General features: G+C 54.9%; 1 protein-coding gene across 1 annotated transcript in view; it reads left to right on the top strand.

The window, feature by feature from the left end:
• The window catches only part of ASTN2 (astrotactin 2), a 374972-nt gene that overhangs the window by 211926 nt on the left and 149637 nt on the right, over positions 1-13409 (top strand). The window contains exons 12-13 of the mRNA XM_063352726.1: positions 5653-5819; positions 8255-8443. Coding sequence (XP_063208796.1) covers positions 5653-5819; positions 8255-8443 — 356 coding nt within the window. The remainder of the gene's footprint in view (positions 1-5652; positions 5820-8254; positions 8444-13409) is intronic.

The following is a 13409-nucleotide window of genomic DNA, read 5'->3' as shown; positions in this document are numbered from 1 at the left end:
CAGGGTGACGGGAGGATCTGCCGCAGCCGTGGTGGGGACATCGCTGCCCCGAGGAGGTGAGGCAGGGGTGGCCCTGGAGAGAGACTGCCTGGAACCGCCGGGTGCCTTAGCGACCAGCTTTTTGGCCCGTTTTAGCAGAATATTAGGACAGGAGGGATAAATCTCACCCCTAGAGACTGGGCTGTGTACAGCCAGAATCTGGTCCTGCTGCTGCGGAGGAACGTTGCTCACTGGGGGCTTCCTGGGCCAAGAAAGCAGAATAAGCCAAAGTTGTTGGCGAATATATATATGTGTGTATATATATATATATGGACACAAAGGAGTTTACTGCATTTGTATCGTTTCTGAGCTCCAACAAGCAAATAAAATACATGCCAGGCATAGTTTGGAGCTCATTAAAATGCTGGCAATTGCTTGTACCTCAGCAGTGCCTCAGATTAATGTTTTTGTCTCCCGCTGAAGAGGTTTCTCGGTGAGGAGCGAGGATGCCTCTGAGCAGAGGGGGGTTATTAGGGCCTTTGGACGGTGCACTCGGTGCCGCTGCAGCGCTGAGCCACCGGCCCCTTCCGCAGCCTCGGGCCAGCGGCGCCGGGGATGCAGCAGAGGGAAGATGCACCAGGCACGGGGCTGGGGGTCCTGGGTCTCGCCTCCGGATGCATCCAGACACGGGAGTGTGGTACCCAGAGCAGGGGCTTGGCGGCAGCTTCCCTGGGCGGTTTTGCAGAGCCAGGGAGGAGCCGGGCTCATCTGCGCCCAGAGCATCACCTCCGACACCCTGACGTGGGAGAAGTCTGGGCTTTTATCTCTGACAAAAAGGCTGCTACTGTTGAGAAAACAGAGCGGAATAAGAAAAAGGGCAGTTTACTCTCTACAGAAACACTTTATTAAATATTCTTTTTTTTTTTTTTAAAAAAAAAAACAACAAACTTAATAATGGAAGAGAGGAGCTGAGCAGAGGAACCCTGGCAGGCAGCTCAGGTGGAGAGCTGGAGTCCTCTCGTCTGGGGGATCCGTGTCAGTAATGAGACTGGGATTTTATTTCCAGTGACCCCCTCACCCATCTCGCTGCTAATGAGCTTTGTAAATGAGAAAGGGGGGGGGGGGGCGGGAAAAAGTGGGGGGCTTTTGCTCACTAATGCGAACAGGGACTCATCCAGATACTTATTTTCCTAAGACACAATCTCGTACGGCTTGCTTGCTTTGCCCTTGGAGATGCTGCTCCTCCCACTGGGTTTGCTCCGGCCGTGCTGTGGATGGTGGTGGTGGGTGGAGGAGCCAAGTCCTGGTGGAAGGAGGCCACACCGTGTCACAGGCTGTGCCGGGGTGACGGCGGTAGGCGTGAGCATCCCATTTCGTTCCAAACCGCGCCGTGCATCGGTGAGGCTGGCTCTGGTGGCCTCCGGGGGTGGCAGCCGGTCCTGCCAGCTGTGCCGCTCTGGGTCACCTTGGAGATGCCATTTAAAAGGGGGGGAAAAAAAAGCTCATTTCTCCAAACACCAGGTAAAAATAGCACATTCTTATTCAGCATATCCATTCCCTGTGCGTACTTGGAGTCCGTTTGCTGACTCCAATGACAAAAGTAAAGACCTGGGTGCTCTGCCTGACATGGCGGGGAGGGGACGAGCCAGTGGCCCGTTGTGACAACAGCCAAACCTATCGGCACCGGCAGGGTCAGGCTGTTGTGGCTGTGGGTCACATTTAACCTGCAGGATCTGCATTATCCGTGCTAATGCAGGAGAAGACAAGAAACTACGTTTTCTTTTCCAATCCCGAGAGCAATTTTCAGGGCAGGCTGTCGTCAGGGAAAGCAATTCACTCCTGCGTGGATGGAGTAGATTTGCAAGGCAGTGGAATTGCATTAACGGCATCTCCCTGGCTTTTCGGAGAGGATGACGAGCTAGAATCTCCCCTTACCTCTCTTTTCCTCTTCGTGGCGTGGATTAAGCACCAAACCCTCTTCCCAAGCTCCGAGATATTTTTGCTTGTCAGATCCATGGGTGAAGGATGCTCTGGGAGTTTGAAGCGAGTTCCCAAGCCGTGCGGGTCTAACGTGGCAAACCACAAACAGCTTTTTCATTCGAATAGCTGACTAACGGTTTGTAGGATCCCTTTGCCTCCCTGGATAAATGGATCCATCCCGTATCGGGATGAGGGCTGTGCAGTGAGGGCTGTGCAGAGGTGGTTGGCCGGGGGCTGCTGGAGCACCGCATCTCGCCAGCTTTCCTCTCATCAAGGAGGGACGTGTCACCTGTGATCGCCCAGACAGAGTTATTGGCTGAGTTGCTTATTGATTTTCTAATCATTTTCCGACACAGCCCCCCCCCCCCAACCCTGTGTCACTGCCAAGGCAGATCGCAAATTGAACTGCAGCTGAATTGATGGGGGATTGATTAAAACTCACCATAATTATTGGTTCTCTGCTGCCTGAGCCAGACAAATCAATGTCAGCAATAACAGATCGGGGCCTTTGTGAAAGCCCAGCAAACGCAGAACGGGGGTTGGTTTGTGACCCCCCCGCCAGAGCCCACCGACCCTTCAGCCGCCAGTTGTTTCTGACATATTTGCACCCAAACGGGCTCTAGTTTTCTCCCTTCTCTGATCGAGTGGTGGGACGTCCTGATTGCTAATCCTCTGCTCCAGGGGCAGGGAGGTGTGTAGTAAAGATTTATTGTGCCCAATAGTTGCTCCATCCACCTATTCATCCCTGCAACCCCCCCCTCCCAGCGCAGGCAGCTGGTGTTGCCTCTCCCGCCTGTTGGTTTTGCTGGCCGATGCTGATGGCAGAGCTCGGCCATGCCTCACTGGCCCTGTCACCTTTGTGCCACCAAGCAGGGCCACCTCCTCTCTGTGTGTGCTGGCTACCAAAGATGTCTGTCCCTGGAGAGCCGGCTCCGTGCCGAGCTGGGGATGGATATGGATGCGGGGCAGGGTGTGGATGTGTGTGTGTGTGTACGCTTTCTTTTGCAAATTTTGTGCTGAGCTATTTGCCTGCCGTAATTAATGCGTATTAGGCTGCATAATTGCAAACAGAAAGGAAACGCGTTTCATGGTGATTAAAAGTCCAAACTGGAGAAATATCCCAAGGGTGGCCTCCAGCAAAGTGGGGCTAAGGGAGGGGAGGGCTTTGGTGACCCGCTAACCCAGTCCCGGGGAAAGAGCCGTCGTCTTCCTCTGCGGGCTGGGGAAGATGCTGAGCTCAGCCCACGGATCAGTGCCAGGGCGAGAGTCCCAAGTGACAACTCAGAAAAGCTGTGACTGATCCCCTGGCTGTGTTCCTGTAGTTCCTGCTGACTTACGGTCCCATTCAGTTGCCTTCAGCACCCTGGAAGGTCCCTCGGGAGCTCCGGAGGGGACTTGGGCAGAGTCCCAGCCCTCCCCGTCGGCGTGGGGAGAGCAGCGGAGAGGCAGATGCGGTGCCGTGGAGTGGAAGATGCTGTTTGCAGTCAGCCCTCCGTGTCCTCTGGGGAGACGTGTTTCTACCAATTTGCACAGCTCTTATTCTTACAGTGGGGCTGGCAGATGCGGAGGAGACCACAGGAGATAAGTGTTGTATCTGCGGATTCGCAAACACACTTATCCCGATCCTGTTTCCCAGGCAGCTCGGTGCCGAAAGCACGGATTGTTCTAAGTGTCCTCTCCTCCTTCGTATTTATTCTGTTTGTGCAGCTAGAAGGCTTCTTGCTCCCATGTCTTCTGCTGCTCTGTGCCTGGGTAGGGCCACTGGTGCCCTGCCTGCGCCCTGCCTGCGCCCTGCCTGCGCCCTGCCTGCGCCCTGCCTGCGCCCTGCCTGCGCCCTGCCTGCGCCCTGCCTGCGCCCTGCCTGCTTTGCAGAGACGGGCAGCATCCTATTCCAGAGCCCTTTGCTGCCAACATAGAACAGTTTGGGTCAGAAAGGACCTTTAAAGGTCATCTGGTCCAATCCCCCTGCCATGGGCAGGGACATCTTCAACCAGACCAGGTTGCTCAGAGCCCCATCCAATATGACCATGAATGTTTCCAGGGATGAGGCATCTCCCATCTCTCTGGGCAACCTGGGCCAGGGTCTCACCACCCTCGTTGCAAAACATTTCTTCTGTATACCTGGTCTAAATCTACCCTCTTTAGTTTAAAACCATTATCCCTTGTCCTAACATCCTTTGGCTAGAAAAGCCATGTGCCTCAGCCTTCCCTTGCTTCCCCTTCCCACCTTATCCATTGCCTGCAAGGAAGGTGCTGAGGTTTGGAAGGTCCACCTGAGCTGCAGAGCTAAGGGCACGGGAGCCATCTGAGATGCTCGAGACATGGCTTTGATGCTGCTGCCATAGGGAAATGGCACAGGGTTTCTGGGAGGTGGAGAGAAACTTCTCGTCGCTCGGAGGGGGTGGGCCAGGACTCCCTAAAGCATCTTTGTGGTGGCCCCTGCGGGCAGTTTGCTTCTTGAGTAGCCAAGAGCGAGCAAGGCTTGGCAGCCCGCCTCCCGGCGGGACCCTGCCTGTGACAGTGAGCGCGGGGTCCAGGGTCTCCTGAACTTTTATTAATATGTACAGCATTTTGCTTGCATGGAAAATTGATTTTCTTTTTTAAGCACGAAGTATAGTGGTTTTATAACCTTTCTTCTGCTTGACAGAGGCCATTTATAACCTGCCTTCATCACTACCTGTACGAGCTCCAGTCTAACTCATCTTCAAGAAATTCCATAATGCATTTTTAATTGCGAGCTGCTCCTGGGCAAGATTTATTTATTTTTTCAAGGACTGGCCTTTTTGTTGTTGTTTGTATGCATGCATGTTTGGCGAAAAGGGATAAATAACACAAGTGGAATAGAAGAGAGCTTTAATCTGGGTGACAATTTATTGATGGCATTTGCCGCCTGCTGGTTTTTATCTTTTGGGACAAGGAAAGCCAGCTGGGGAACTGAAATTAAAACCCAGAGCCAGATCTCCAGCTTGTGTGAATCAGCATGGTTCCCTCAGCTGTGGAAAACTGTTCTGATGGGCCTGGGCTGCGATCCTGCCCTCCCTGGTCCTACCTCCACCACGGGCCAGTCCTGCCCACAGCTGCCTCCTCCCGTGGTGGGCAGCCAGAAGCTTTTGGAGATGATGCCAAGGTCACGTTCGCTGACCTGCCTGGCATGGGTTGAGATGGTTTTCTGGGTCATCCCCAAACGTTGAAGTGGTTTTCTGACTTGAGATGGGTTTTCTGGGTTGGTCCCCGGCATTGAGATGGGTTTTCTGGGTCGGTCCCCGGCATTGAGATGGGTTTTCTGGGTCACACTGGACTTCTCTGCATCTCAGAGGAACAGGTAACAAACGCAGAGGGTTTCTCCGGTACGTTACGGAGCAGGTCATGATGCTTCACCGAATGCTGGCTTGAGGCTTCTTCACTGTGTAATTTTGCTGCCTCAGGGATTTCACCCTCCTCCAGGGGGAGGGTGGGGAGCGTGGCTTTTGCAGCAGACCCGGTCCTTGCCCCTTCCCCAGAGGCTGTGCAAGGTGGTGCAGGGCCCTTGGGGCTGCCCCGTCCATCGCTCAGGATGAACTCATCTCCTTTAGATGTAGATGGAGTTCAGCACGACACACGAATTCCTCTGGCTCGAGGGTACCCACCAGGCTGTGCCTCCAGGGCAGGTGGGGACCCACGAGTGACCTTACCACGTCCCCTCTCTCGCTGCAGTGCCCCGAGGACCTCCGACCCATGAAGGATGGCACCGGTTGCTACGACTACTCGAAAGGGATCGACTGCTCAGATGGCTTCAACGGCGGGTGCGAGCAGCTCTGCCTCCAGCAGACCCTCCCTCTGCCCCATGACCCCTCCTCCAGCACCATCTTCATGTTCTGCGGGTGAGTCCCCCCCAGCGCTCCTGCATCCCCCATGAGCAGCTAAATAACCTGTGCCCTTTCCATCCCTGCCAACCGTCCTCCTGTGCCACCTGTCCCCAAACCGGCATGCCCACCAAGGGTGCTGGGCACCCAAGAAAAAGGCTATTTATGGAACCGACTTCCAGCAGGGAATAGAGGCTGCGGGCAGAAGCGTAGCGGGATGTGAGGAGCGATGTGAGCAGACGCACCTTCCTCCTCTCCCCGCTGTGCGACGGTACGGTTTGATCTGTGACTCACCGTGATGGGACCCAAAAATTGTACATTGTGTGTTGGAAGGGGAAAGTGGAGGATTTGTTTAAGAAATACTACTTTTTTTTTTTTTTTTTTTTTTTTTTTTTTTTATTCCTCCCCTATGCCTCTCTTAAAATAGAGTTTCATCCCTGATTTTGGCCGGGATCCTATAATCCTACACAATTTCGCATTTTCTCTCAGGAAAATCTCCCTGGCTGCAGTATGTTCTAAAAGGAGCTCGGTGATTATCTGGCTTTATGCTGCACAGCTGCAGCCATCCAGCCATCCAGCCGTCCATCCATCACCGCCCCAGCCCGCGCCCGGCCCCGGGGCTCTGCACATCGCATCCCTCCGCTGGGTCACGCTCCCGGGCACACACAGAACCTGCTTCACATCCCTGTGGGTAGGATTAGGATGAAGGAGGGGAAAAGGAGCCCTTTTGGGAAGGAAATGCCCACAGATTCCTAACTCCGAGGAGCGTCCATTGAGTCCCGATGCTGCAGACGCAGCAGAGACTTCATGCAGCCCTGGCTGCTCCCCGGGGAAGAGCAGCCCAGGGAGCTCTGCCCGTGTCAGCTTCTCTCTTTTTTTATCCCTTTTTGCTGGTTTGTTGTTTGTCCCCCCCCTGCACCTTCTGGTTTTTATTATTGTTCAGCAGCGTAGAGCGGTTGAGTCACTAAGAGGGAGCACGTTGCCTGCGCCGTGCCTGCAGAAGGGTTGGAAATCCATGTAGGCACCAGCAACCTTTGTGGGGAGGGTCTAGAAAACCTCGGGATGTTACGTGGTCTGCATCCGCACACGCGCAGGGAATCTGCATTTCAATCTTCCATCCCCAAGGACAGAGGCTGTTTCCTTTCTTTTTTTATTTTTTTATTTTTTTTTTATTTCCTAATCCCTTTTCAAGGCAGAGCTGCGCTTCGGGAACAGGCAAGGAAAAGTGCGACAGACGGGTGGGAGTTTCATTTGCAGCAGTCGAATGCGGTAGAGGAATGGGAGAGGGCAGCAAGCCTGGGTGGAGGCGGGAGTGATGTTAGCAGAGCGCTGTGGCTGCGGGGAGGAAGGGGCAGGCAGGGAACGGGGGGTTCCTTGTCTCCTGGGAGCCGCAATGCTGGGGAAGAGGCTGGAGGAAGGAGAAGAGGAGGAGGCAGGATGAATACGAATGCAAAAGATGCCACAGATGTCTGTAGTGAAATCACATCCCTGCTGCCTGCCTCAGTTTCCCTTACTGTCTGTTGAAGATGACCGCGTGCATCTTACCTACGATGTGCTTGGAAGTGGGACCAAAGAGCAAAAGAGTAGCCGCGGGGTGGAAAAACCGGCAGGAGCTTCATTTTTGCTTTGCTTTTGCCTGGGGAAAGTTTGTACCCGCCCACTACCGGGGGGCTGCTGGGGGCGGCGGAGCAGAGGATGGGCGGTGGGCTCAGCTCCGCTCTCCAGGCAGGAGAGCGGGGCCGTGGGCAGGCAGGGGATGCTGCTGCAGGAGGGATGGGTGTTGGGAGCCGAGGGCTCCTTTGCTGGTCGGCCAGCCAAGCTGCCACAGAGGACGTAGGTTCTGCAACCTCTGCACCGTCCCGGGCAGCTGCTGCAGGTGTTAGAATTATAGAGTTGTCTAGGTTGGAAGGGAACTTTAAGATCATCAAGTCCAACCATTAACCTAACACTGCCAAAACCACCATTAGCCCGTGTCCCTCGGCACCAAGTCTGCCCGGCTTTAAATACCTCCAGGGATGGTGACTCCACCACTTCCCTGGACAGCCTGTTTCAAGGCTTGATGACCCTTTTGGTGAAGACATTTTTCCTAATATCCATCCTAAACCTCCCCTGGCACAACTTGAGGCCGTTTCCTCTTGTCCTATTGCCTGTTACTTGGGAGCAGAGACTGTCCCCCCTTGGTTACCTCCTCCTTTCAGGGGGTTGTAGAGCATGAGAAGGTCTCCCCTCAGCCTCCTTTTCTCCAGGCTGAACACCCCCAGCTCCCTCAGCCGCTCCTCACAAGGCTTGTGCTCCAGACCCCTCACCAGCTCCGTTGCCCATCTCTGGACCTGCTCCAGCACCAGGCTGATGATGCCCGGCTGGGCTTGGCAGAGACCCGTCCCGCAGCAGGGTTGGTGGGGGCGACACGCGCCATGCCTGGCCCATCTCATGTAGCTTGCGGTGCTCTGCAGGTGTGTGGAGGAGTACAAGCTGGCCCCCGATGGGAAGTCCTGCCTGATGCTCTCTGACATCTGCGAGGGCCCCAAGTGCCTGAAGTCGGATGCCAAGTTCAACGACACCCTCTTTGGGGAGATGCTTCACGGCTATAACAACAGGAGCCAGCACGTCAACCAAGGGCAGGTGTTCCAGATGACTTTCAGGTATGGCCCGGTTCTGCTTCTGGTTTTGGGAACATGGGGATGGTGAGATGGGACACCAAGGTCTGTTGGTGCAGAGCCAGTATCTCTGACACCTTCACTAGGGGAAGAGAGCAAGAGGAGAGCAAGCATCCGTGGTTTTCCTACTTGCTTATCCTTCCTGCAGGCAGCGGCATAGGACCCTCCTGGGCCAGTGTGTGTCTCGTCAGATGAGTGTTTAATTGCCTTTGGTGGGCTTTTCTCTGCAGTGTTGCTCACCTTTTTCTGAACGCTGATGTCTTTCATCTCCATGATATCCTGTGACAGTGAGTTCCGCCGTTTAATTGCGTGTAATATGAAAGAGCATTCCCTTTGCCGTGTTTTCAGCCTGTGCGAGCTGGTTTTTTTCAGTGCCCCCAGTTACAGTACTGGGAGGAGCGGTGGATATAGCATGATAAGAAGTAACGTAAATAAGCTGAAGGTAAATACCCCACGGGAGCGCTGGTAGAGGGGGTGCTTGCAGGCCGCATCCCGGGAATTTCGGGAGCGCCAAGGGTCAGGTGCTGGTGGGGAGAGCAGGATCTGAGCTGCCCGGGCCTTCACCTTTCAGTGCTCACGGAGGGCAGCTTACTGGTAGTTGCTGAATTCAGGGCTGGAAAATGAGTTTGTTTATTTTTCTTCAGTTCTCCTGAGTGCAGCTGCATTTTGATGGGGTGTAAGTCAAGGTGGGCCTATAAGTTTTAAAGCAGCAGTGCTGATGACGGTTAGGAGAGGATCCAGCCCACATCCCACCCAGACACGACTCCTCCTTGCCCAGCGTCTGTAGTTTTCTTTCCTATTAATGTACCCGGACCTCATTGCTGTCTCCGGTTGTGGTTGCTCATCACTGCTGGCCACGGTGTTTTTCTGGGTGTTTTTTCTTCCTAGCTATGAATTCATGCTGAACTCTGGCCTTTTGCTCTCGGGATGGCAGATGAGTTACGAGCTCCACCGGCGCAAAGGCGCTCAGAACGCCGCGGCCAGCAGAGCACTTGGAGCCGGCAGAGCCCCGGCCTCGGCTGGAAGTGAGAACTGACAGTACACGAAGGCAATTTTCCCAGTGGGCCCCTCTTTGCTTTCTCTCCCTCCCGTGTTACAAGTGTCAGTGGGTCTGTCAGAGCACAGCCGGGGCTGCAGAGCTGAAATTTTCCATGAGCTGACGGGTTGAGCAGGTCTGGGGTCTTCAGAAAAGTCCATCTCCTGGAAATGTCAGACCCGGATGGGCTCACGCCAAATGACGTCCAGCCCCAGCTTCTGCCGTCAGTCTCTAGGCACCAAACTGCCTTTTGCAGAGGCTTTAATTTTCTCTCCAGCTCATCTGTAGCCTGCCCTTTGCTCTCACGGCAAAGCAGGAGGGTTGGGAAGCCATCCTTCCCCTGCCTCAGCCAGGGCGGGGGTCTAAGGGCTGCTTTGTCGCTGCTGGGAGGCAAACGCATTCCCTGTCCTCAGGGCTAATTTCCAGCCAGAAAGCACGCAGGGTTGTCTGTGGGTCTGGTTTATCCTGGGAGACGTGGCTTCTCCAAGCCATGGTGCGCGGGAGCATCCTGGGGTCGGTGGGTCTGAGCAGTCCCAGGCTGGACCAGGCGCGGCTCCTGCCGGGGCTGCTCTTGGCTGTTTTGCTTTTGGGATGAAACATCTGCAGTGCTGGGATTGTGTCTTCCAGGGGTCAGAGCCCTCCCCGGGGCTCATGGCTGACAGGTTTTCAGGTTAAAAAAACCCCAGCTATTAGTGATCCATCCTCCTTCCCACGGCTGGCACCGCTCCTACCGCACTGCGTTGGGCGATGGCCGGGGTGTGTGCGGTGGGGGGAAGCTTTTCCCAGTGGGAACCAGGTCCTCTGCATGACCTCGCCACTCACAAACAGGGTTTCCAGTGCCTGGCGTCTTCTGGGGGACTAATCCTGGCTCTAACAGCCATGAGGGGCAGGAAGAAGCAGATCTGGAACAAGAGCAACCTGCAAAGCATGCCCGCGTGTTACAGGCTGTGCGATGTGCTGGCTCGGCAGCGCTCGGGGGCTGGCGGGAGGCGGCACGTCTTGCTCCAGAAATGCTTTGGGAGCCCGGAACGTCAGCACGGCCGCCCTTTCCTATTGGAATGTAGCCTGGTGGCTCCAGAAGTGCCGGTCGGCGATGAGAAGGGCTCGCTTCCCCGCGTGCAGCATCCTTCCCTGCGCACGGCATCCCTCCCCGCGGCCAGCCTGCCCGGCGTGCCGGAGGGTTACGCCGTAGAAGCACCATTACATCATCTCCTAACAAGGGAAGAGAAGGAGGTTAATGGAGAAGAAATTATTAACTAAAAGATGTAATTTGCCTCTGATTTTCATAGATATTCAAGAACCTCTCTGAGCATTAAGACACCAGCTGTTAGAGAAGCCCTTAATTTGGTGCATTTGAAACATAGCAGGAAGCTGCCTAATACCAGGGATTAAAAGCCTGTTTCTGCAAAGTAGGAGCAAGAACCTGCTATCAGAACAAGGGGCTGAGTATTTTAGAGGGATTTATAACTGCTGGGATCCTTTAGCTATGCAGATGTGACAGTCCTTTGAATGGTCTCTGCTTCCCATGTTGCCGCATCTTCAGTGTCTTTAATAAATAGGATATTCTCAATCCGCCAGGCATGTCAGCATGGTGTTGGGAGGAAGCCTTTGTGCTGGGAAAAGCCGTCTCGCACACCCTGGCCCGGGCAACACCTATCAGTTACAGTGGTATTTCCATCCCGTTGGGGCCGAGGTGGTCTCTCTGCAATGCTGATCAGAGCCCCTGCGTGGTCCTCCCGACCACGGCTCGGCTCGGCACTGGGATGGAGCTGGTAGCACCGATGGCTTTATTGCATCCAGCCAGCTCGAAAGGATGGGGATGTGCAGCGGGTACCTTTAGGACGCAGAGTGAGGATGGTGTTTGGATGTGAGCATGTGGGAGACTAGGCTGGTAATGAAATGGGAGAGCTGCAGAGCGCGGAGGTCCCAGACCTGAGAGTGGTTCTGATCAGTGCTGCTTCAGACTTTGGTTTTTCCCTTTAGAATCATAGACTGTGTTGGGTTGGAAGGGACCTCTAAAGGCCATCTAGTCCAACCCCCCTGCAGTCAGCAGGGACATCTTCAACTAGATCAGGTTGCTCAGAGCCTCATCCAGCCTGGCCTTGGATGTCTCCAGGGACGGGGCCTCCACCCCCTCTCTGGGCAACCTGGGCCAGTGTCTCACCACCCTCAGTGTAAAGAACTTCTTCCTCATGTCTCATCTAAACCTGCCCTGCTCTAGTTTAAACCATTGCCCCTCGTCCGGTCACTACATGCCCTTGCAAACAGCCCCCCCCTCAGCTTTCTTGTAGGCCCCCTTCAGGGACTGGAAGGGGCTCTAAGGTCTCCCCGGAGCCTTCTCTTCTCCAGGCTGAACCCCCCCAGCTCTCTCAGCCTGTCAACCTGCATTGTTTTATCCAAGGCAGCCAGGCAGCACCCAGACACTTGGGTGGCGTGGCTGAGGAGAGGGGAAGACCCAAGGGAAGGATGTAGGGAGCAAATACTGGCTGCAGTGACCAGGGCTGGGCAGCCAGAACGGTTCACTCTGTGTGCACTCTGTGCTCCGTATATACACCAGCACTGGTGTGACACCTCGGTGTGTTGCACAGAGCCTGTCCCTGCTCGCACGTCCCTTCCTGCTGATGCCAAGGACCCTTTCCCCATCCGTCAGCGACAGCCCAGCAGGACGTGAGCACCACAGCATCCCTGCGGCTCAGCTCGAGCCATCAGGAGTTAGAAGCTCTGTGGAGAGCTTTTTCTGTACCGAGGTGGCTTAATAACCAGTAATTATTGCTGTGGTGGTTGGGGTGCTCAACCAACCCTTTGGACAAGCCAGCGTCAAGGCTGCTGCTCGGAGGAGTGCGCCACATCATCGCTGCTGCTGCTACTGGTTTATTGCCAGGGCTTAAATCAAAGCACTCCTCTGGGGATGCTTCTCCTGCGCGGTTTCTCGTGGGCGCTTTGGTGCGGGACAGAGGAGGGATCTTTTCATCACACACCAGAAACCCCCCTCTCTCCTTCCACTGCTGAGGCGAAAGCATGTTCAGAGTGATTTTCTTCTCTGTGTCCCTCTCCTTTTTTAAAGAAAAAGGTTCCCTTTGGCAAAACGCTGTGTGGTGTTAATAAATAGATGGGGTTGGAGCTGATCTATTCCAGTCACACCTCTCGGTCTAGCTGGGAGGCTCAGCAGTGGATCCAGCTCGCTAAAGACTAGATTAGAGCGATTTTCCCCGCCTTGCCTCACCGTGGGGCAGAGCCCGAACTCCTCACCGTCCCCAAATCACGGGGGGATTATTTTCCAAATGGGTTGTTTGTTCGTTCCTTATCTGTTTTGTGCCGTCTCTTTGCCACAAGGGAATAGAGATTTTTGTTTAAGAGCTGTTTGCAGTTTCAGACTGTTGCTTTTATGCTATTAATATGAAGAAAACCCAAATTACTACCCGTGGAGCCAGCTTTACTCACTGGATTATTACCACACGGCAAACGGGATGTCAGAGCAACGCGTGGCAGAGCACTCCCCGGGGAGCAGCCGTCTACCCGAACCGGGGCGCCTTCCCATTCCTGCCTCCAGCTCTGCCTCTCATCCCGGCTCTTGCTCTGGCTTGGGACATGGGGAGCCTTTCGCTCTCCCGGGCAGCCCCGGTTTGATTTTCCCCCTGCAGAGATGCAGCGAGCCCGGGGAGTTCCTAAGTGTTGGGAGCAAGGAAGCAGCCAAAAAATGGTTCGGTGGCCAGAGAGGGGAGAGGATTTGTGCCAGCACTCCCGCGCTGCAAAAAAACCTGCTGAGCACCGAGTGTTTTTCCCCTTTCCATAACCAGGGAGGAGGGCTCTGGAGGATGCAGGGCTGCCGTGCCGTGCTGAGCACCCTCCTGCAAATTGGAAGCACCCTTCCCTCTGCGAATCCGTGCTCGGAGGATGCTGGTCCTCAGAGGATGC

This window comes from Chroicocephalus ridibundus, chromosome 15, assembly GCF_963924245.1.
Source record: "Chroicocephalus ridibundus chromosome 15, bChrRid1.1, whole genome shotgun sequence".
NCBI classification, from domain to species: domain Eukaryota; kingdom Metazoa; phylum Chordata; class Aves; order Charadriiformes; family Laridae; genus Chroicocephalus; species Chroicocephalus ridibundus.
This window is presented reverse-complemented; position numbering and strand designations above follow the sequence as displayed.